At 40.9% G+C, this 25150-nt stretch overlaps 1 protein-coding gene across 6 annotated transcripts in view; it reads right to left on the bottom strand.

Moving 5' to 3' along the window:
* LPAR1 (lysophosphatidic acid receptor 1) overlaps nucleotides 1-25150 on the bottom strand; it is a 139561-nt gene that overhangs the window by 37136 nt on the left and 77275 nt on the right. For all 6 annotated transcript variants that reach the window (XM_054032818.1, XM_054032821.1, XM_054032816.1 and 3 more), the window contains one exon: nucleotides 13183-13930. In XM_054032818.1, coding sequence (XP_053888793.1) covers nucleotides 13183-13930 — 748 coding nt within the window. The remainder of the gene's footprint in view (nucleotides 1-13182; nucleotides 13931-25150) is intronic.

Genomic DNA, 25150 nt, shown 5'->3' on the forward strand with positions numbered 1-25150 from the left:
CCCTCTGGATACAAATGGCGCATGCCCATTTATGTAGCAAGTTTATATTTTACCTGTCCTAGTTGTAGAATGTACATGTTGCTCCGTAAGAGTATTTCTAAGGCACCTATCACCAGGGTACTTAAATTTCTCCTTTTCACAGGCATGTCGAATTTCCTGGGAATTGATTTTTTTTTAAATTAATTTCAACTAAGTATGCCTTCATAGACTCAATATTGCCAACCCTAAGCATTCCAAAATAGCGGTTCAGGCCTCAAAAATCATACAATTGTCTTTCAAATCATGAGATTTTTAAAAATAATAGATTTGGGGTTCTTTTCATTTGCCTTCTGGTTTTTGAATCCTTAGGGTTCATGCTTTCAAGTTTCTGCAACCATGAGGGATAAAAACTTCCATTTTTTAATGAAAGCTGAGATTTTGATGTATTCATGACTCCAAGAGCTGACACCTGAAGAAAACCACCAGATCTTACAAGACTCGCAACAAAATTGAGAGACAGCAACACTGGAACCCTGATTTTGTTGTAATGGTTGCAATGCTAGAATTTGCATTGTTTGAGGTAGTTTTTAAACTTCATAGCAGCAGTAGGGCATTACTAAACTCTAGTTAGATTTCAGAGAGAATACACCAGTCTCAAAAATATTAAGATATCTAGTGGCTGTAAGTAACAGCCAATGGTCTACTAGTTATTTCAACAGGCCAATTTGCAAACTAACATGCAATGTATTTTGTGGCAGACAGATGGGGATATAAGGTGGGTTTGGCGACCTTTGTGAATGTAGGTAATCCTGCAAGTTGTCCTGACTGACAGCAGTCGGATAACTCACATGAATGAGGATGATTTAGATGAATAGAAGGGTTGTAGGCTCAGCCTCAGACTATTACTAATTATTGGCAATTCAGTAGCGCTGAGGTGCCTTAACTGCGGATCGGGCCCCAAAGTTCTAGGCAAAACACAACAAAAATATGGTCCCTACCATTAATTGCTTTCAAGCTAAGTATAAGACAAGAGGATAACAGATGGATACAAACAGGTAGGCAGAGCACATGGGAACAATGAGACCGTTATGAACAGTGGGATAAGCAGTAGAACCAACACAAGATGCCTAATCGTAATCAAAAAATGTTAACGACACCATGGCAGAGGTATTTTTAAGAAGGGATTTGAAGCAGGAAAACTGACCTATCTGAAAACCCATTTGATATGCTTATAAGAAACATGACTGCATATAACTGTGAATGTTATTGCTCTGCTAGACTGCAAAGGAAATGTACCTCAGACGGATGACCTGTCACATCCCAAACAAATACCATCACTTGGAATTAGTTTTACAATAGCAACAGAGGGTCCTGTGGCACCTTTAAGACTAACAGAAGTATTGGGAGCATAAGCTTTCGTGGGTAAGAACCTCACTTCTTCAGATGCAAGTAATGGAAATCTCCAAAGGCAGATATAAATCAGTATGGAGATAAGGAGGTTAGTTCAATCAGGGAGGGTGAGGTGCTCTGCTAGCAGTTGAGGTGTGAACACCAAGGGAGGAGAAACTGCTTCTGTAGTTGGACAGCCATTTACATAGTTTTACAATGACTCTGAAGCTTTATTTGGAGGACTGTAGGTGCGTTTGTTTATTTAGGAAAGAGATCAGTCCAGCAGAAAGGTCTGCCTGAATGCCATCGCTGCTTACTATGTTTTCTTTGCAATTTTCTTCAGTCTATGGTACATTGCACTTTCTAGAGTAGCAGGTCTGACTGACAGTAACCACACACATATATATACATGGTTCATAATTTTTCAGTGAAAGAAAAGCTGTTAAATCAAACGTAGGCTGGCAGGCTAGAAATAAAGGCATCACTGAGAAAATACTTTGTGTTCACAGTGATTTGTGGATAAAGGCCGTGGAAGTGTTCCTGTTACCATAAGGGAGTGCCAACATGTCAGTCTTTGCATTAACAACCTGCTTTCTCTATCAGCTACTGTATAGTTTTAGGCATACACGCTGCAGTGTTTTCTTTAGCAAATCTTTACCTGTACAAATAGTGTGAATGACTTGAAAGGCCTTAAAGAGGGACTATTGGCAACATTTGTAGTGAGGTTTCCTTGGACTTTTTGTTTTATGTTATTTTTAAGCACATCAAATCTGTGACTATATTGATGGCAATTTATTTCCTTAGCGAGGTTGAAAAATCAGACATTCACCGATTGTTATCAGTTTCTGCTTAAGTCACGTTTACAGACTTTAGTTATAGAGTTCACTATCACAGAAACAATTCCAAACACAGATGTTAAAGCCAACATTTTCAAACATGGGTGCATTTAAATCCATATTCTGTCTCTTCTTGCAAGAGCAGAGAAAAACCAGCCACAGACATCAACATCAAATAACTCTCTACAACACATTCCTAATTTTAAGTCTAATACTATACATACAATGGCCTGTATTCAAAAGCTAACATTTACTGACAATTTCCTATTCTATATGTTGGGAAATACAAAACTGGTATCTGATACCATTCTGTGTACTTCTGCTGACAAATGTTAACTTTAATAGCCATCACTGCATTAAGGCTATAATGAAAGGAAAGGTTATTTTTGGGTGCATCTATATATTAAAATATTTTCTTGCTTTGCTGGAAGATAAATAAATAAATGACATCTGGAACAACTGCAAGTACCGTTTACTGTACTTATTTATTATTAATAAAAATGAAACTCTCTCAGAAGTACACTACTAGAATTAAAAAAAATCTCTCTATTTGTGACACTTTGGGCAACACATTTAGAACAAGCCAATTATCATGATTCATTTAGCACAAGAATTACACAATTTGACAAAAGTTAATAGCAGACATTTTTATTTGTCTATTTTTTTCCCCAGCATTCTAGTTTTCAGTAAGGTCTTGTGGTTTTAGTTCTGTTTTCTAGTTAAGTTCTCTGAGGTACATGAAGGTCAAATGATTTGTGCAAGTTACAGTATGAGTCAGATTTGGCCTGGACAAGAAACCAAGATCCTCTTAGCTCCCAAACCCTTTGCTTTCAAACCACACAACCACATGGGAACATGTTTTCCAAAAACACGGTATTTTGGATGAAACCATATTACAAAAGTGGTATAAGCATCTTTCCTATAGTCTAAACGTCCCCCTTCTGTTTTAACAGATCCTATTGCCCTGTAACGTTGAGCGTGGGTCATTCTAAGGCCTGAGGTCTAAGTCAAAGAGTTTTACTTGTGTTCTGAAATATCACATGTAGATCTTCTTATACCCACTGAATTTCTAGTTATGAAGTTACATACTTGGCCATCCCTTCACAGCATCACAGATCTTCCCATTGCTCACTAAGATCTTTGGGGTAGAGATTCTCTCACAAAAAGGTCTCAACCTCTAGTATTTTGGAGGTGTCAAGACAGAGAAGTACATCGTTGTATGCAGTGTTGTCATAGACATGTTGGTCCTTGGATATTAAAGAGACAAAGAGGGTGATGATCTTTTATTGAACCAACTTCTGTTGGGGAGAGAGAAGTTTTCAAGCTTACAAGAGCAACTCTGTGTAAGCTCAAAAATCTTGTTTTTCTCACCAACAGAAGTTAATCCAATAAAAGATATTACCTCACCATCCTATCACTCTAAGTACATCCTTGGTTGTAATGCCACTGAAGGAGAGTAGTTTACTCAGAACTATTTCATTTCCTTTAGGTGGGGCTTTCAGCAGCTATGTTTCACTCCTCAGCCAACTGTTTGTTATTTCAACTTTGCCCAGCAGAAAGCGTTATTTTCTGTACTCCAAGTGCAAGGATATGCCCAATATTTTTGTTGTTAATGCATGTTAACTATGCGCACTGATGGAACAAATAGGCTCCAAAGCCTCCATTTTGCTATTGAAATAAATCCATTTAAAGAGATCCTAAAAAGTGCTTTTAAACTAAGAGTCTCTACAAGTCACTATTCCAAGATTCTTTACCAAGAACTGAACTTGGAGAAAGGGGTACAGAACAAGGAGGATTACTCAAGATTCATCTTTATCCCATGCATTGTTGAATGCTTCAGAGTTTCCATTTTCCCGCCAATATGTGGCTCCCTACAAAAGATATTAATCTGAACTGAATTTAGGAAAAGGTCTTTTATAAATGAGGCATCATTTCCTCCCACAGGGATTCGTCCATCCCCCCTCCACCCACCAATCCCCAAATATAAAACCACATGCCTGCTTTAGGCACTGACAGAAGTTCTTCAAACCATAGTCTCCAAGGAACCCAAGAGGAAAATAAATCTGTTCTATTAAGTCAAAGGGGCCAAACTTCCACAAGGTTTCTCCCATGGTGAAGCCATGAATTCAACAAGGATATTTAGAATATTTTAGAGAAAAGTTGTTTACTCAAGATGCATTAGTTTTACTTGTGGATGTAGTAGATTTCACTGGGAGGGGCAGTGGGGAAAGAAAGAAATATCTATAGCTTTAAACTGTCAGAACATCAAACCAGATTTAGGGTTCACAGAAAGGACTTGCCACCGCATTTTCTAAACTCGAAGTTCAAATTACAGTTGCTTCAGTTATGTGAGCTAGCATTGGTTTGTTTTTGGAAAACAAAACTGTTGTGAAGCCTCGAGTCAGACATATGCCAACAGTGTCCAATATGTCAATCTCCATTATTTTGAGGATCAAGTAGACCAGCAGAATTCATTTTTATTAAAGTATCATCCTTGCCAGCCAAACAAGTATTAAATTAGTTATAATAAAGCTGATTTCATGGAGAATACGAGATGAACGATAACAAGTTGCAAGAAAATAAATTCCATTAGGAGTGCCAATTGAGTCAAATTGAGAGAGATTCTTTATGGAAAGAGTGCATGCAATAATGGTGTTTTTTTCTCAAACCAAAACACTAAGTGACTTTCAAAACTCAGGTTATTTTTCTGGCCCCTGATAAGTATTTACAGGCTATGGGCCAGATCCTCAGGTCTGAATAACTCCAGTGACTTGAATGCGGCTATCCAGATTTACAGCTGAGAATCTGGACCTATAGTTTGCTGACTTAACAATTGCAAAGCATTTTTTTAATTTCCCATGTATTATGACTGGGTCTAAACCAGTTAGCACAATAGTCAAGATATATTAAACAGGGGGAAAAAAAAAAAATCAGGAAAGATTTTATGCCTGGGCTGGTAAATTATCTGCCTACTCTTTCCACGATGACAGTAATGGCAAAAATTCAAGACATATATGGCAAACTATATGGCAAAGATATAGTATAGCTGGATTTTCCTCTTCTATCATCCTCACAAACTGATTGTACTCAACCTTTTACATAACAATACTCACAATTTTATGCAGGAAACGTGCAAAAAAAAGTGCTGCATTATAAAACTAGCAGCATATATCATCTTTAATAAAAAAAACAAGTAGTATAGCAGCTACTTCCTTCAATCAGAGCTTAGACGTGTGCTAGTTTTAAGTCACAATTGCTCTGAAAGTGCTTATATGAAATCATCAAAAAAAAACCCCAAATCAAATGACATCAAACACAAAAACGCAAAGTAAAAACAAAAATCAGACCTCTGTCAAACATATTTAAAATGCAGAAATCCTTAAGGTATCAAATTTGATTTCACTTTTTCATTCAAATAGTATCTTTGATGGTATAATATAATAGTTATCAGACATGTACCATATCCGTCATTTATACCTGATGATTTTACAGTATGTTACAAACTCACTGTTTCTTCACATATATGTACAGTGTAATAAGAGAAATAATCCTATGAAATACATTAGATATGATCAATTTAGTCTATAGATCATCAGCTGCAACTTCCCAGTTTACTTGACCGTGGGCTAAATTCACAGTCTATGCACTTTTAAAATATACTGATCTAAAAACACCCGGAGACTAAATACTGCTCCTCCTGTTTTAGAACAGAAAGTCATTGATGGCCAGACTCCGACTCCTGATGCCAATTCCTGAGTTTACAGAACTTGTTTTTCCTTTTAGGCCTGAATCAACATACAAACAGCATTACTGTGTAGGGTTGGCGAAGGATGAACAAGCCCCTCACACTGAAGAGATTCTACTGTGCTTCCCAATTCCAGGAGCACCCCGGTTCTTAAAGTTGCCCTTTGCAGAGTGGGTTGTGGAAAGCAGAGCCCCCCACCAACACCACAACTGCCTTCTCTATGAAGATTAAAAGAAAACCCCTAACAACCCTCCAAATCAGGCCATGCCTGCTAAATTGAACAATGCTTTAAAGTTAAGAAGAGATGCACATTTTCAATGTTCTCCTGGGGGGGGGGAGGGGGGGGACAGATCAGCGCCCAGGTCGCCCTCTCCAGAAGCACCGGCCTAGGCCGGGGAAGCTAATGATCCAATCAGTGGACCATATTCAGTGATGAATCCTGGTCACGTGCCACCTGAGGCACATTGCACATACGCTAAGAAGAATGATCTCAGGGAAAATGATATTAAGGCTTCAGTGCTCTTTGTGTCACAAACTCTACAGGGACAGGATGAACGGATGAAACCATGAGTTTCCAGTCAACAGGGTGCCAAGTTAAATCCTTGCTCTACTAAAAGATCCTGATATTGACGCGTCGCACGACTACAACATAGTGTTTGATTTCGACCAGAGGAATAATGGTCTATTGGCAGAGAAGGTCTGCCAGAGTTTAAGTAAAGCCACAGCAAAGCTCTGCCTAGACAATATTGCCTTCACCTCAGTCCCTCAGTCCACTCACCTGAGAGCTGATGAAATCCAGCTAATAACAAGTTCTGTCAGTGGCCTTAAGATTTGAGGACGTAATAGACATTCATGAAAAGTAAGCATTCACCATCATATGAGCTGTGTCTATATGCCAGCATGGGGAATCAGCTCATTAAAACTGCTAAATGATAAGTGAGTTGCTTTATATTTGAACAACAAACCTCTCTAATGCAGGACAGAGATGGGCGGAAACACTTGTGAGGTGCACTGTACGTCAGTGACTGCAGACAGACAGCATACGTATTGAAAACATCTTTTTAAAAAGTCAGTCTCCACAGTACTGGCTGGTTTTCATCCTACCATGTAACAACTGCATGTCAACCAATCAATCACCTGGTTAGGGGACAAGTTACTGATAATACAGTGGAATTTGCTTTAACCAATTGCATATGTCGAGAAGTAGGTGACTTCCTGCTACATTCCTTTAACCAAGCAAAATGAAAAGTACTCCCAGCCCTGAGGATTAATTAGGTTCTCAAGAGCTCACTATATTATCTTAGTTATTGTCTGCCGCATTTCATTTCAGTTTGGTACCCTGGTGGTGAAAGTTTCCGAGTCAGTACAAAAAATTAAAGTCTCTTGTGCATTTCATAACTGTGGCAGGAAAACCCCCCCGTCAACAATCAGTTCTACCCTTCCAGATGTTTACCCTGAACTTCCAGATGTTGCCATCACATTTATCTCTCCATTGCAATAGCAAGGAGATGCGTTTAAAGAAAGCGACACTCCTTTACGGTAAAACGGTTAACAACTAAAATTCATTATAATCCTGCACCCATCTCTACTTCCACGTCTTGCAGGTTAAACCAAACTGATCACTCTCACACACTGCCAGTGCCCTTACATTTCAGAGAAAACAAATCATGCAGGTTTTCCAGTTCCCAGGGAGTCTAGGTGCAAGCAATCAGGAATTCGTTGCTTGCTCCACCTATGTCACGGAAGGCAGCTACGGAGTTAAAGACAATATACATAACTAATTTTAGTAAAATAATATTGACAATGTGCAGGGAGGGAGGCTAAAAAAGGAAGGAATAAATCTGTGGCTCAGTTATAGGCAACTTTGTCACACTTCTATCATGTAATTGGGAAGAGTTGTTACTATAATTTCAATGTCAGACACAGGAGCCCAATTCTGCAAACTCTGATTACTAGCTGTAGTGTTTGCTATTTTGAGTAGCCCCACTGACTCCCTTCTATGGAAGCACAGTAGCAATACCACACTGCATTATGGATAGCCTCTAATGAGACTGCATGTGCGCCACGAATGACCCTCACTATTAGTTCATTTGTATTACCATAGAGCAGCGGTTCTCAAACTGTAGCTTGGGAACAAAGTGGGTTGCGACCCCGTTTTAATGGGGTCGCCAAGGCTGGCATTAGACTTGCTGGGTCCTGGGGCCCAAGCCCAACCCCCCCACCTGTGCCCAAAGCTGAAGCCTGAGCCCCACCACCTGGGACCGAAGTGCAAGGGCTTCGGCCCTGGGCAGCGGGGATCAGATTACAGGCCTCCTGCCTGGGGCTGAAGCCCTTGGGCTTCAACTTCGCTTCCCCCCTTCTGCGGCCTGGGGTGGCAAGGCTTGGGCTTCAGCTTTCCCCCCCTCCTCGCCAATCCTGGACAACAGGGGTCAGGCGGGCTCAGGCTTTGGTCCCCCCTCCTGGGGTCATGTAGTAATTTTTGTTGTCAGAAGGGGGTTGTGTTGAAATGAAGTTTGAGAACCCCTGCCATAGAGACTATGGAGAGACAGTCCCTGCCATGAACAGCTAACTTTTTAAATAGATAAGACACTTTTTTGCTCACCCTGTGTGTATCCCCATGTTACAGATAGGAAACTGAGAAACAGAGATTAAGGGCCAGATTTTTAAATGTCTTTATCCATCTAAATATGCAGATATATCCTTAGTGCTTTGAGGAATTCCACTCGCAACCTATCTATATACTTAGACACCTAAATAGCATTTAAAAAATCTGGCTGTAAGTAATTTTTCCAAAGTCACACAAGTAGTCTAAGATCATGCTAGGATTTGAACTTAGATCTCTGGATTCCTGGTTCAGAGCTTTAATACCTGTCTTTCTCATATAGCAGTGAATGTTTCCAGCCCTGCATTTGGCTAGTGAAGAAGATTCAAACAACAACTTAACTAAAAACCCAATAGGAAAACTGGTTTAACTTCATCCTAAAAGAGTGTTCGAAGATAAGCAATAAAAAGGAAAAGATGCATGTTTTAAGCTTGTTATATCAGTTAGATTCTTTCTGCAAATTCCCTTTTCTACTTTAATAACACACTGCAATTATGAAATGCTTTTGGTATGATTTGAGTCTCAGCCTAACCGAGACCCAATTTTACATCTGTGTTTGTTATACGAATCAATTCTGCATAAGCCCCAAAGCAAAAAGGCATCTTATGGAGAAAGAGCTTTATGTTCTTCTTACATTACAGATTTCAAAAGGAGCCTTGTTAAAAGAAAGGACTCAACTATGAAATCACTTCCTTCTGTTTAAAATATTTTACTCAAGGAAAAAACACAAAAGGGCATGAAAAGCGAAAAAAAAAATCTGTTTTCTGCTTTGACTCAGTCCCAGGATTCAACATCCTAGCAGCTCTGTGGGATGACGCAGTGTGCCAGCTCCCGACCGCTCCAGCCAGAGCTTCAAGCCCTCTTAGTCATTGGGAAAACAATGAGTCCTCTTATGCAACTCAATTGGATTGCACCTCACACATGCTGACAGCATAGCCATCAGAAGAGGATTTTTTTTTTTCTTGTGGGTGGCTGTCCTCTTGGAGCAAGGCAATGAGATGTGGGGATGGAAGACAGTGTTAGGCATTTACTGGGGTTGATAAACAAGAAGTTCTTTTGTTTATCTGCCTCCCCTTGAAACTGCAGTAAGGACGGATGAAAAAAATTGTACGCTCATTGGCTAACTTCAGAAAGACCAGTTTATGTAAGTTTAGAAATCAAGTGAAAGAATCCCTTGTTGACTGACTTACGGGGTAGTTATTTATGGATTCAGAGGACCATAAAATAAGATCAACATTACATCTCTTTGCAGTGTTTGTTGATTTATATTTGAGGATTCCTCTAGAGCCCCTTCCCTGCATTTTTCATTTTTCATTCTGATCCTCACCTTACCCTCCCCCCATTGCTCCAAAGCAGCTCTGTGCTGAGCAAACCCAATCTTCCAGTTCAAGAGGGCTAGCACGCACCAACTGCATTCTTGAGTCAGCTGCAGGGAATTTCAGGAGAGAAGATCTTTTGAGAATAAAACGAAGGCACTTCCTTTCCCCTCTCTGTGTTGAGGGGATGATCTTTGCCTCAGACTTTAATGCACTACATTGCATTAACAGCTAGACCACCAAGAAAGCCCAAGTTCTCCTCTTCTGTGTAATGTATTGAGGCAGAAAGAGAAAGCTGATTTGGAAAGAGCCAAGTAGCATAGAGATAAATAAACATTCCATGAGCTTTTCCACACAGGTCTGAAAATATATCTTATCCCAGGGCTGGGAAAACCAGTCCCAGCACAGTTTCCCTGCAGTGTCCTTGTGCGGTAGGTTTGCTATACAAAAAGACATTTAGAAGCTGCTACAACTGAAATCAAGCTCATTTCGCTCACCATGAACATTTTCAACCAGACCTAAAAGCAGGCCTCTAGAAGTAAAGATTATGTTACCCCCTTTCTCTTCCCGCCCCCCATTTGGCAGTCTGATTTCTTACTGAGATCCATACTGGCGAATAATATAGTGCGGTTATAGAAAGCTCTGCTTTGAGAGTCTCATTGGAAAGCCCAGCTAGAAACTTCCACCTCTATTTGTTGTGCACTGGATGCATGAAAGGCATCACTCACTGGCTGATGGATCACCATTAATCCATGCCAACAAACTGTTGCCCTTAATACTGAGGAATAACTCATCTGAGAATTAGAGGAAAGTAAACCTGAAGGCCAGAGTCCAAATGCATCTGGAGGCCAAAGTGGGAAAGCTAAGTCCATGTTTGATACGTAGGCAAGTGTGCTGATTTTCAGAAGTGCTCAGCATCGGTGACTGTACAGGTCGTCAACGTCTATGAAATTCATGTAACCTCTTCAAGGCCCTCATTCAGTAAAGCACTTAAATATGTGCTTAAGACCCAATGGGATTTAAGCACATGCTTAAGTGCTTTGCTGAACTGGGGCCTGGATGGTTAACTTCAGAGATGCAAGTTTGAATATGTTGGCCTCAAATATTAATTTTTACTTTTTTCGGTAATCCTTACAGTGGTCATCGCTATGAAATCAGCATTTGCAAAACACAGCCACAAAGGCGATAGCTATAATAATTGTGTGGCTATGGTTGCTGAATGTTGACTTTTAATTGGCTTCTACGGATAAGGAAAATTACTGGAACACACTGGTCGTCTACCTACTTCAGTCCCTTGGTCCCCACAGTGACCAATGTCAGATACTCCAGAAGAAGCCCCCCATACATACAGCTAATGGCAATAATACACCCAGTAGAGTGGTACAATGAGTTCCTTCCTGACCCCAGCTAGCAGTCAGCCCAATACCCTGGTTCATGAGGATTCTCAGCCCTCGTAGATTGTCCTCGCAAGTGTAACTACAGCTTCTATTTTTCATGGAAGCATCTAATCTCTTTTGAAAAGGCTACTTCAAGTCTTATACTTAATATCCTGTGACACACAGGATACACATTTCATAAAAGAGTTGGCCACACAGTAAAACAAACATAACCTGAGAACTGCATTCATTATTGTTTTTTAAGGAAAGCAATTTTATTTATAAGACTTCTCAAGAAGTGTTTTATGGGACTACAGCCAGGTCTACACTAGCACTTATGTTGGCAAAACTTTTGTTGCTCAAAGGTGTGAAAAAAACACTCCCCTGAGCAACACAAGTTTTGCTGGCATAAGCACTGCCACCGACATAGCTACCACCGCTTGTTGGGCCTGCTTTTATTATGCCAGCGGGAGAGCTCTCTCCTCTCGGCGCACTGCAGGCACACAAGTGGCACAGCTGTACTGGCATTAACTACCAAATTAGATTTACTCAGTATTTTTTACTCTTTCAAAGCACTGCTAAAAATGCTTACTATTTGTCTGGTTTACGAGATTTAACCAGCCAGTTATATGACAGGAAGTGCTTTACTGCTACGCAGTTGGAAAGAGTGGCAGTTCATCCAAAAGGGAAAATATAGATTTGCTTTCGGAAGATATGCTCAGAGCTGAAGCTTTCTTCTGAACCTCATCTGCCTGCCTGAATTTGGTGAAAGGGAGGTAGAACAGGTTGGGTTTAAAAACAGCATTGAGTGCAGTAGAGCAGTCCATGAATCAAGGGAAAGTTTACCTATTTTATCCTTCCCAACTCAAAACAATTTTTTCTGCCTTAGACAGAAAAGCAAAACATGATAATGATGCAAGTAAACAGAGAATACAGTAACATGGATTGTTAGTAAATTTCCAGCATGTTCTTGCTATGGCACAGAGACATTTGCTCCTCTACCAAAGTGTTAGATAAGTGAGCACACCAACACTTACCTGCTTGTATTAAGGAAACTAAAGCACAGATTCTTGCCTCTTGCTCCAAGATTAATCAGCAGGCAGTTAAATATAAACTTCCATCAATTCATGTTAATGTAACTAATATATAACAAAGATGTCCATGCATTTGAACATTATATAACAGAGATCTGAACCTAGCTAGACATATTTTCAGTTCATTTAGTGAGATTTAATAGTTTTTGACAACATCTGTCACCGAACAGAGGGAATGGTTTTGTGCCACATAAGCAAGTCAAGCATTTGTTACCTGGACTATCTCCAAATATGGCAACAGATACCTGTGAGAACGTGCCATTTCTTGAGCAACAAGAAATGGAAAACACAGCGGGTACTTACCTAGGAGATGAAAAGCATGCAGCAAGTAGCAGCTACCCCTGTGCCACTTCTGTGCTACAGCTGCTTAGCTCTGCCAAATACACAGGCCTAGCACCAGGAAAACATACAGGGGATAACGTTTCTATGAAAGAGGGTTTGTCTGCATTGGGGAGGTTTATAATGGACCAGGAAATGTAAGTGAAGCTGCTCCTGGGGAAGGGGCTGTTTTTGCCTTGTGCATATCAGCATTATAATCCACGTCCTGTTTTCCATCACTCCCTGAATGTTCCCCTTAAAAAAATTATATTACCAGGACAGATGTTGAATTATAGAATGATTGAGGTTTAGAGATCACTGCCATAAATATGATAATTCCAAGAGTGGTATGAACACTTGGTGTTCGCTCGCTCCTCACTCCCTTTCCCATCCCCCACAAATTTATGATGTGCCAACGGGAAGGTTGGGCATGCATGTTCCAGTTCTCCTCTAGCACTAATGAAATGTTTTATTAACTTACGCTACGGGAAACAGAGAAGAACATTTTTGCTGAAGTAGATACTCACCAAGCACAATGACCACGGTCTTCAGGAGACTCATCATGGTGTCCCGATTTCTGCGGGGCCCAGAACTGTGTCTGGACATTCTCATAGTCCTTTGGCGGACATACCCAAAGATATGAGCATATAGGACCACCATAACCAAAAAAGTGACCAGGTTGAAAACAGCCCAGAAAACCAAGTAAGAGTCACTATAGAGTGGCGCCATATTGGAGCAGTGAGTGATATCACAGATACAGTTCCAGCCGACACTTGGTATAGCACCCATCACAATGGCCATAGTCCAGATGACAACAATTACTACCACCACTCGTCGGTTGCTCATCCGAGTATGCAGCTGCATTCGGAAGACCGTAATGTGCCTCTCAATAGCAATGGCCAGCAAATTGGCTACAGAGGCCGTCAGGCTAGTGTCAATGAGACCCTGGCGAAGAAGCCAGGTGCTTACAGTCAATCTTCTAGTGTTTGGTCCCGTGTTAAACATTAGGTAAAAGTAGGCCAGCCCTGCAAAGAAGTCTGCAGCAGCTAAGTTCGCCATTAAGTAATAAATAGGAAAGTGGAAGCGGCGGTTGACATAAATAGCCACCATAACTAAGAGATTGGCCAGCATTATGAAGATACAGACGGTAATACCCAGTCCCATCACAAGCTTGCTGACAGTGTTCCATTCAGTGGCTAAGTATTTTCCACTCCGGTTATAAAAGAAGGCAATGTTTTCATTGTAGTAGCACTGGGGTTCACTCATGACTGTGGACTGAAAAAAAAAGAAGAGAAAACAGACATCAGAACTGAAAGCAGCATTCCAGTGACTGCAAACTTGCCTCTACAAGTAAGGCACATTCTGAAACAAGGAAACATGAATAATTCTGCAGACAATGTATTTAAATTCATATCCAAGATGACATTACAATTGTTTCAGAGTGGTATCTGTCTTAGTCTGTGTCAGCAAAAAGTCCTTGTGGCATCTTAGGGTATGTCTTCACTACCGGCTGGATCGGCGGGCAGCGATTGATCCAGCAGGGTTCGATTTGTCATGTCTAGTCTAGATGTGATAAATCGATCCCCGAGCAGTCTCCTGTTGACTCCTATACTCCAGCTCCGCCAGAGGCGCAGGCAGAGTCCACGGGGGAGCAGCAGCAGTTGACTCACCGCAGTGAAGACACCACAATAAGTCAATCTAAGTACATCGACTTCAGCTATGTTATTGACGTAGCTGAAATTGCATAACTTATATTGATCCCCCCGCCCCAGGGTAGACCAGGCCTTAGAGACTAACAAATTTATTTGGGCATAAGCTTTCATGGGCTAAAACCCACTTCCTCAGATGCATGCAGTGGAAAATAAAGCAGGAAGATATATATACACACACACACAGAGAACATGAAAAAATGAGTGTTGCCATACCAACTCTAACGAGACTAATCAATTAAGGTGGGCTATTATCAGCAGGAGAAAAAAAACTTTTGTAGTGATAATCAGGATGGCCCATTTCAAACAGTTGACAAGAAGGTGTGAGTAATAGTAGGGGAAAAATTAGCATGGGGAAATAGTTTTTACTTTGTGTAATGACCCATCCACTCCCAGTCTTTATTCAAGCCTAATTTAACGGTGTCCAGTTTGCAAATTAATTCCAGTTCCGCAGTTTCTCATTGGAGTCTGTTTTTGAAGTTTTTTTTGTTGGAGAACTGTGACTTTTAGGTCTGTAATTGAGTGACCAGGGAGGTTGAAGTGTTCTCCGACTGGTTTTTGAATGTTATAATTCTTGACGTCTGATTTGTGTCCATTTATTCTTTTGCGTAGAGACTGTCCGGTGTGGCCAATGTACATGGCCATGCTAATTTTCCCCCTGTTACTCACACCTTCTTGTCAACTGTTTGAAATGGGCCATCCTGATTATCATGACAAATGGTTTTTTTCTCCTGCTGATAATAGCCCACCTTGTTAGAGTTGGCATGGCAACACCCGTTGTTCAGCCAGCTCTACTCACTATGTATAAACCTGTACTTTTAGCATTACTAACATGTTAGAACTAAGTATGTGCACAACTGGGAAACAGAACTAGTGGGTGGAGCTGAGTAAAAACAGACCCTGAAAGATTTCTTTGGAATTATTAAAAGTTATTTCCACTAATGTTTATTTGTGAAAGTCAACACTATTAGGAAAATTCCTGTAAACCAACATGGCAAAAACTTTCCATGTATACACAAAACGTGTTGCACAACAGGTAAAACTAAAGTTAAGGAATAAAAATGTCCTTTTAGTTGCAATAATTTTACCCTCCACCCTAAACACTGTTTAGCAGGCTGAGCTTAACTTTTATAACTCTCCAAATAAAGCCCTTTCCTAGAAGTTTGGCCTTTAAGTCCTAATTATTTATCAATTAAAAACTCTTATAGAATCCCTCAATTGAATAGGGCCGGGGTCGGCAACGTTTGACACGCGGCTCGCCAGAGTAAGCAAACCCTGGCGGTTTGCCGTCCCGGGCCAATCGGGGCGGCGAGAAGCGGCGTGGGCGAGGGATGTGCTGGCCGCGGCTTCCCGCCGCCCCCATTGGCCCGGGATGGTGAACTGTGGCCAGTGGGGGCCGCGATCGGCTGAACCTGCCGCGTCAGCAGGTAAATAAACTGGCCCGGCCCGCGAGGGTGCTTACCCTGGCGAGCCGCGTGCCAAACGTTGCCGACCCCTGGAATAGGGCAACTCATGTTCAGTGGGTAACTACAGTAGGACAGACTTAAGGACATAACACATATGGCTTTAAATTCTTTGTTTAAAGATTGTGAGCGAATAATAGGTCAAGTATAAAAGCCCTTGGGAGAGAGGGGAAGTCGTATAGGATTTAATTAGTGAAGATTATAAAAAGCTTTGCCAGAATCTGCATTATTATATGAATACCAGACTTGTTGCAAATTTTACGGGAGTAAACTGGATGAAGTTCTAATGCCTGTGTTACGCAGGAGGTCAGACTAGATGATCTAATGGTGCCTTCTGGTCTTAAATCTATCAATGAATGTTCTCTGTTGCATTCATGCACTAAGTTTAGTGGCTGGAATTTCTTTTTCAGATAGTCAATACCCATATTTATGGTCTGAGCTTCACTGTTGCCTCTCCGCAACTGATCAGGAAAGCCAGTTTTCCTTGCAAATATAGTTTTGAGGATTAAATTTTTGTAGTTGTTCTGCAAAATAGAGCTAACTGAAAAAATGCAATCCATATACCAACTGAGTGTATAGCATTGTCCCCTTCTTGTCAGAACCCCCACCATTCCAAACACACAAAAGCAAGCTATGATAAAATCAATGCATTACAGGTAGCAATGTTAAGTGTAATGTATCTCAGTTATGTATAAAAAGCCAATCACCAAGCCAGCAGGAAATATATGTACACACAATGCATATATGAATATAGGGTATGCCTAAACTAGGATTGGTTAAATTCAGGAATGCTATAGAACTTGAGTATCCTAACAAGTACCTGACTGTGGAGTCTAATAATACTGAAGATAGTGGGACACAGTGCTCTACAAACTGCTCTTTCGAGGAGTTTCAAAGGAAAGAGCTTTGCTTTTCAGTGGATGCTAGTCTAAAGTCTGTAATTGCTGGCAAGAGTCATCGCTATTCCCAAGGGAAAGAAAGGCATTTCCACATTTCAGACATGCAGGTGTTTGCTCTTGAGAAGAAAAAGGGCAACTGATTCATGGTCACTCTTGGAGTTTTAAGAGACATCAAGAGGCACATCTGGGATAGCAATCAGGTGTGGTTTGCTGACATATTCAAACAGGGGAGATTGCAGCTGATCAGCTCTCCTCATTCCAGCACACATCTTTATAGAAGAGTTAACCACCCATCTACTGACTCTGAGATTCCAAGGCAATGCATTGATATACTGAATAGTTCTACATGACAGCTTATGGTCAAGCAATAAAAGAATAGGGGATGTCTTTGGACATCCAAAGAGTTAACCTAACATACTGGCATAAGCAAACAGACAGGCCCGTTCCCAGCTCCTGCCCCTTCAGGAAGGAGGCAGGGAAGTTTATATTTTAATTTCCTGAAGTTTCACTCTCAGCATTTCATAGCCCAGTTAAAAACAGATGTTCAAGGTCCTAAACTTTACCTTATCCATTTAATAGATGATTTCAGCAGAAGTTGATTTAAACTGAATTGCAAATGTTCATTTTAAATACATCTTTATAATGTTCAGGAAATAAGTCTATTATGAAGCATAGATGAGACAAATGAAAAGCAGAAGAGAAGGAAGCCAGACTCAGACTACCTGGTTAATCACATCAGGCTAAGCTTAGTTCTCAAAGAGCCAATTCTCCCGATAAAATAAAATAAAACAATTTGTTAAGAGACCGTCACATTTGTAAAATCGTATTTATTAAAACATTAGTAGAAATGGTTCTAACCAAAGTAAGAGAGGGCCAGGAGATTCAGTACTCAGATTTAATACATAAAATTCACTCTGCCCCTCTAACCAATGCCCAATCTTCACTCTGACAGGAAACTTACAGTACTTTGCACAGGGCTCAAAGATTGCTATTTCCTATCTTTTTCCTTTAGATTCATAACTTCCCTATTTGAAAGACCCCACTAGGGCCAAATCATTGATATCATCTTGTGACCACCCTGCAGGATATAGTGGGGTGGGGAACCAACATCCTGCCTCAGCTCCTCTCCCTCCTCTGCCAGGTGCGTGAAAAACCTGGTATTAAGAGAATTGCAACAGCATCCATTCCATCTCTCTGCGGAATGGCACAGGAGCAGCTCAGGGACCAGCAAAGGGGAGCCAGTGAGTCAAGAGGACAAGGATATCTGAGGTTGGTGAAGATTCCATCACCACCTTTTCTCTTCTGGTAGAATGTGAGTGAGAGGAGGTGCTGGCTGGCTAGAGCAGGAATTTGAGATAAGAGCTCTGGAAATTCACTGCAACAAGACTGGGAACAACCTGATTTTCAGGGTGAAAAGCAAATGCTGACAAATTTTCAGAACATTAGCAATTGACGGATATTTTCTAAATGAGGCATACGTTAGCACAGGGAGGGTCTGAAGGGTTAATGGTCACAGTATATAAACCCTGCTGGGACCTGACAGTTTTCAAAGCTCATTAGTGAGCAGCTCTAAAATTAGCTACCCAGCCTAACTAAAAAAGAACACTCAAGTGCGTTATTTTTTTTTTATTTCTCATTGTATCATCTTCAAACCTGAGAAATTCCAGAATGAGCCATTTTCAAGTGTTACTTCAGGTACAATTGACTATTTAAAAACTGAAAACATAAAAAAAATTTCAAAATCCCCCCCAAAAGTTTTATCAACAAAGCTCATTTCCAATTAAAATTAAAAATTCTGCCACATTTTTCTTACGCTGTTAGAAAACATGCGGAAGGGTTGGCGGCTTCTTGGCTTTTTTAAATGTTGAGGGAGGGATCAAAATCATGCGTATAACAAAAACATCAAATAAAACTCAAGGCCTGAAATTTTGCAAAGGGATTCAACTCGCATGCAGCCCTTCTTGAAGCCAATGAAACTCAGAGCAGACTGATTGCTTTTGCAAGATGAAATCTTAACTACCTTGCTCCCTAATTAACAAAGACCCCTGAGAGAAGCAGTAATCTGAATGCCCTCAGAGAGATCCAGAAGACCGTTTCTTCAACAGAAATTTAGAGTCAGGAAGGATGTGGGATTCTGTACTGAGAGAGACTTGGATTCACATAGAGTATTTACTACAGGAGTTGTCAGGAAAAAAGTGCTGCTGCTTTGAATTTAACTACATGACTTTAAATCTACCAATGTACCAGGAAAACTAGATTTGAGAGACAAACCAGCAATCCCAGCCAGGGGCCCAGAATAAAGGGTAAAAGGTCAGTCAGCATGTGAATAATTCCCCACCCATCCCATAATTACAAAACCATATTTCAGAAAACTAACATTCCAAGTTGAAAAGGGTCTGGTTAGTAGTAAACATGGATTTAGAGCACAGACTAAAATGACTTGGCTGTAGAGTGCAAGATAAAGAGGAGGTACAAAAACCAAGTGTAAAAAATACTTTTTTTTTTTTTGACACAAATCTATTCATCTAAACATATGTTTGAGTAAAGATATTAACCCTTATTTTCCAGTTCCTAAACTTAGAAGAAAGTAAATGCTGGCTGTGAAGTCCACAAAAGGGGGAACTTTGATACAGAGAGCCTGATTCTCCACTGCCTTACGTCATGTGTAGGTATTTACACCTTACAATGTGAGTGTACAACATTATCTGGTAGCACTTTATATCCATTTTCCACAATCATTTTAGTCTGTGCTCTAAATCCATATGAGAATCACGCCCAGAACATCAGCAGCCTATGACTGCTGAAACCACCACAAAAACCCAAAAGAACTGCAGGCATCAAGAGACGCACTGAAGGAGGGTCAACACCTTATTTGGTTTTACAGGCAATATTGTGGGACAGCATTAAACTAGTTTGGCTGCTCACATACATGAATGGGCAGTGCTAATAACCATACTGCTCCTCTCTAAGGGCATGGCCACATTACCGGTAGATCTGCAATCTGTGCAGCAAATGTCGATTTAGCAGGTCTGGTGAAGACAAGCTAAATCGATGGGAGAGCACTCTCCCATTGATTTGTGTACTCCACCTCCCTGAGAAGCTAAAGGGAAGTCGATGGGAGTCGCTCTCCCGTCGCCACAGCGCAGTGTAGCCACCGTGATAAGTGGATCTAACTACGTTGAATTCAGTTACATTATTCATGTAACTGAAGTTACGTAACAGATTGATTTAGTGCGGTAGCGTAGACCAGCCCTTTGGAACGTCTACAGTGAAAGTAAGGATGTGATTATTGCACAGTTAGGCATACCTGTGCTAGCTTTAACCTAGCTAGCACAGGTAACGATTGTAGTGCAAACGTGGCAGAACGGGCTTCAGTACAGGCCAATATGTACAGAGACAATACCTTGTTCCCAGTGAAGTTAACTAGCTCAACTTCCTCTACCAGTCACACAGGTGCTCGGGGAAAGGACTATGCATTAGCTGCTTGAGACACAGAAGAGGGAGAATGTGACAGTTACATCAGGGCTCTGGATCCAGGTTCGCACGTCCGGCTTGAACCCCAGTGCAGGGGAGTTTTCTGTTACGCTGTTTTTTTACTTATGTTACATGACTGGTTTTCTGGTTATAAACATTATCCTTTGAAGAAAACCCTGGCTGACTATCTTGGTGCTTTTATTTCTTCCAAGCCAAGCAATAGTCCAGCAAGTGAAACCTTATTCTTTCTTCTGAGGCTCAAAATTCATATTTCCAAAGTCATTTATTTTTGAGACACCTTCAAGATGTAAGCTGAGAGTTCTATTAACAATGGCTCTGCCTCTCATTTATACTGCAGCCATTTAAAACCCCTCCAGCCATGTAAAGAAGTCTCAAAGGGGTGGCAATTCTTATTACACCCATTTTAAGGTCCTTTTACATGGCTCTGGCAATGTAAAAGAGGCCTTAGTGTCAATGGGAATCACGCCCAATACCCCAATATCTTTAGTACGCTTTTTGAACAAGTTGTGTTGTGGCCCAGTGAAAGCTTGAATGACGATGGAGTGTAGCATCTGTCCTCAATATTGAGCGGTTTATGTGAAAGTGTACCAAAAGGAATGAACAGCCACTGGGGACTGTGCAGAAAGAAACAGTTTTACCACAAGAAAGCATAATTCATTGGAGACACAAATCCTGTTGGAAGCCATGATTACCACAGGTTGCCTGTAAAACCAAAGAGGGTGTTGACCTTCTTTAATGGTTATTCACTGTAAAGTTATTACAAAGAAAAATTCAAAAATAGTTCCCCTGGAATGAAAAAAGAACAGGCAGCAGGAAGTTTGGCTCTCTGACTCTCAAAATCCCTTTCTTACCAAGGGATGGTTGAGCAGTCTGCCAAAGATAAATGGAGTACCGGCAATTTTACTGAAGTTTTGTTTTGAATAGTAAAAGGAATTAAGGTTGCAAATATGTTTCAGTCAGGTCCAGTTAGCCCTTTAAAACATTACAACCGCATGCTCCCAGTCCCCTGCAGGTACCCTCACTATCACTGCCAAAAGCATTTCCCTACCGCCAGGCCAGGAAAAACAAACAACAACAAAACAAAAAAACCCAAACAACATATTTGGAATTTGTTGTCCAAAGCAGTTGCGGGAAATGAGAAGCCAAAAAAAGTTCAGAAAGATTTCAAAAAGTGAAATTAAAAAACAAGCAAACAAGAACACGCTATCACTAAAGGTCCTTTTCTGATATTTCCAGGCTTCTCGGAAGAATTCTACCCTGCAATGAGGAAAATGTAAAGTTTCTGGTGGGTGCTTTCCTTTTGGGAAGTAAAGAGGACTGACAGAATGAGAAGCTAGCTTCAGTCTTAGGTCTATCCACTGAATGGCTACCACTGGTTCCATAATGTACAAGTGGTTTTAGATGACAACTTAAAATGGAAACTGACATCTTCCAAAAGCATGGAATAACCCTGAGGTAAGGGAGAGGGGATGCTAGTCTTCCAAGCTTTACTTGCAAAAATAAGCTCTACTCTCCTATGATGCCACTCACAGTAAATCATGAGATGTTCAAAATACAATCACACACTTTCCCTGGAATCCTTGAGCTTGTCGCCTCCTTGGAGGGGGTTCAGATATCCCTGGGCTCTGACTCCTTCTTGCACTGGGGGTAAGGGGAGGGGTTTGAGGAGTGAGACAGGGCAGGTGTGGTACTCTTCCAAGACAACTCTCTTGTGCTAAAAAACCACTGTCACTCAGTAGATTGTGCAGGTCTTCATAATACGGTCCTTTATCTGTACATGCTTTGATGAGCAGAGAAATAGTTAACAATGGTAACATTTAAAGTATTGCATTAGGCATCTGAGTTAGCATCCACTGAGATTACTAGTCCAGTCCACACACAGCTTGTGTCTCAGATTCTGCAAATGACGGTACACCTCACTGCACCAGCCAGCCTTGAAAATTTGGACCAAATGCACTTCAGCAACCATAACAGCTAGACAGTGACTGTTTTTAATGAAATCCTATATTCTAGACCAAGAAGGCATCATGAAAGAGGTACCAGCTCACCATTTTCAGATAATGCTGAGCACCCAACCTAAGATGATCAGGCTCCTTTAAAAGATGTCAAGCCAGGCAGCCATAAATCACTCACCACCACCTTTGGAAATCTTGGCCAGAAAATCTCTGATGTCATTGGACTGCATTGCAAAGCAAGTTGGGATGTTCACTTGGCAACTGCAGGTTTATTGCTCTTATTAAAATATTTGTAATTGCACCAGTTCCCGAGGGCCCCAATCAGGTTCAAGGCCTGATTGTGTTAAGTGCTGTACAAACACAGTCTCTGCACTGATGTACTTTGGGATGAAAAAAAGATATCAAAATGCATTCAAAGAGGCCTTTCAGTTCATAGTCAACTGCAACGTGTAGACTTTGTGCCCAATCCTATTTATATCAAAATACTGATTGGCTTCAATGGGTGCAAGATTGATTCTCTACAATAGGATGCTTGGACCACTCTCTACCTCCAAATAAGATGCACCTTTCAGCTTTTTCGTGCAGTGTACAAGCAAGGTAAGCATGTGGGAAAACTTAGCCAGTAAGGAAAATGTTTATTCAGAATTATGTTTACTAGTGTAGGACATTTAGCTTGGGGTAGGAAAACAAGTTTTTAAATGGAAATAATAAGACTACTCAGTATTTACCTCTTGAAATATTTTTTCCTGGCAATATACTGGACCTTTGCGTACACAGACAGCATTGATCCATCTCTCAGTTTACTTTGCTTTGATGGACTCTTTCATGAAACATGTGTAAACAGAATATATGAAGATGTACATAACAGAACCTCTCTTTTTGGGACACTGGCAACAATGGGCTCTCTATCAATGACACATTCAAGCCCGACCAACCCAAAGTCCATAAAACACAATGCTATTCTACTCTGTAACCATGAGTACATATTTTGAACACTGACCATTTCATTTGGCGCAATAAGAAAGCCACACAGTATTTAAGTTTCCCCCTTATGAAATGCCTATAATTGGGTGGATTCATGTTTATCACTAGTTATTCATTTCCTGGCCTGTCTGACCACTGCTGATTTGCTCTCGTATTCAAAGTACTCAGCGCTACCAGAGATCTGTTTTGGTAATGTCTTTAATCTGTTTACTCACCTGGAGGGGGAAAAATGCTGCATACTTCACTCTGCTCAGTCCTGCAATTGGGAGCCAACCCCAAACCACAGACAATGCTGTTTTGTCTAAGTGGAAGGGACAAAAATAGCTTTGCTGCTCTTTTCTATATTAAGGCTGTCCTCAAGCGTCAATAGTTATGAGCATTAAAACTAAGTCTATTATCAAAAGTGGGAATAGCCACTGTGGAGGCAGAAGAACCCAAATCATCCTACGATAGTCTAGGGAGATACTAGTAAGATAGTCTCATTAGTTTAAATTACAGCAACACTTTCTACTGGAATTAAAAATGTATCAACATTTCTCCCCCCTCATGTTTGTTGTTCCATTTTATTTCAACACTGTCAATGTAATTCCAAGCGACAATGAGTCCTGTGGCACCTTATAGACCAACAGACGTATTGGAGCATAAGCTTTCGTGAGTGAATACCCACTTCGTCAGACGCATGTAATTCCACTGATCGTACTGCAATTAAAGAGTTCAATTAATCACCTTTTCAAAGGTGCTGACACTACCACTATTTAGCCACATGTCAGTGACTGGAGTTTTCTACTATGCCACATTTTGAAGAAGCAAACCCCAATGCTGTGCATTTCCCCCTTTTTTGAAGCAAATAGTCATTTCACATCACCTACATTAAAGGTCATGATGTCTCAACTACAGGATTTCACCTTCACAATGGGGGGTAAGGAGTGCAAGGAGGAGGTCGGGATGTCAGCATGTCTTACAAGATTATTCAGTATAATGAGACAGGGAAAAGTACATTGAAAGAATATTTACAATGAAAAGCGACAGTGCCAATAGAGGGCTGCTAGAAATGGGATTGAAAATACACAGGTCCGATATCAGCTACCATTGCATTCTCCCTGCCCTTTTCCCCTCCTACTCATTGCCACACTTTTAAAAAGTTATAGCATTAGCGCATGGGAATCCAAGTCTGCAGAAGCAGGAATACGTGGAGAGGAAAGGGACACAGAAACTTATTCCATTTCAAAAGGAAGAGAATTGTTTCTGAAGACTGGTTTGGCAATGCGGAGAGGACAATGAAAGCTGTCTTCTGGACTCCCTTTTAGAGCGATTCCAGCTATTTATCTGTGTGTCCCCATTTACATCTAGCACTAGGTAAGCTCTGGCTGGCAAAATCAAAAATCGAAAGGTAAACAAAAACACAACAAGAGAATGGCGGCCTTTCTAGCGTGTTTGAAGTGCTCTAAGAACTCTTAGGGCTGGTCTTCACTACCCACCCGGATCGGCGGTAGAAAATCGATCTTTCGGGGATCGATTTATCACGTCTTGTCGGGACGCGATAATCGATCCCTGAATCGACGCGCGTACTCCACCAGCCCAGGTAGGAGTAAGCGCCGTCGACAGGGAAGCCGCGGTGGTCTATTTGCCACCGTCCTCACAGCGGGGTAAGTCGGATCAGAAACGTCGAATTCAGCTACGCTATTCGCGTAGCTGAATTTGCGTATCTGAAATCGATCCCCCCCATAGTGTAGACGTAGCCTTAGTTCATAAGAGCAAATAATTTCTTCTTGAAGCTATGAAGTGTAAACAGAATGGATAAACTGTTTCTGGCCTCTAATTTCCCACTGTGGGGAAAAAATATAATTCTCTCTCCCTTACCCGCCACCTCATCTTTAAAGCCAACCTTCTAATCACTCTATGCAGTAAATTATCTTATCTAGAACTTCATTAGTTATCGCTTCCCCTTGCAAACAATATACGGCCTTCCAGGCATCCTAAAATGTTTCCT

Source organism: Malaclemys terrapin, chromosome 6, assembly GCF_027887155.1.
Source record: "Malaclemys terrapin pileata isolate rMalTer1 chromosome 6, rMalTer1.hap1, whole genome shotgun sequence".
Classification (NCBI taxonomy): Eukaryota; Metazoa; Chordata; order Testudines; family Emydidae; genus Malaclemys; species Malaclemys terrapin.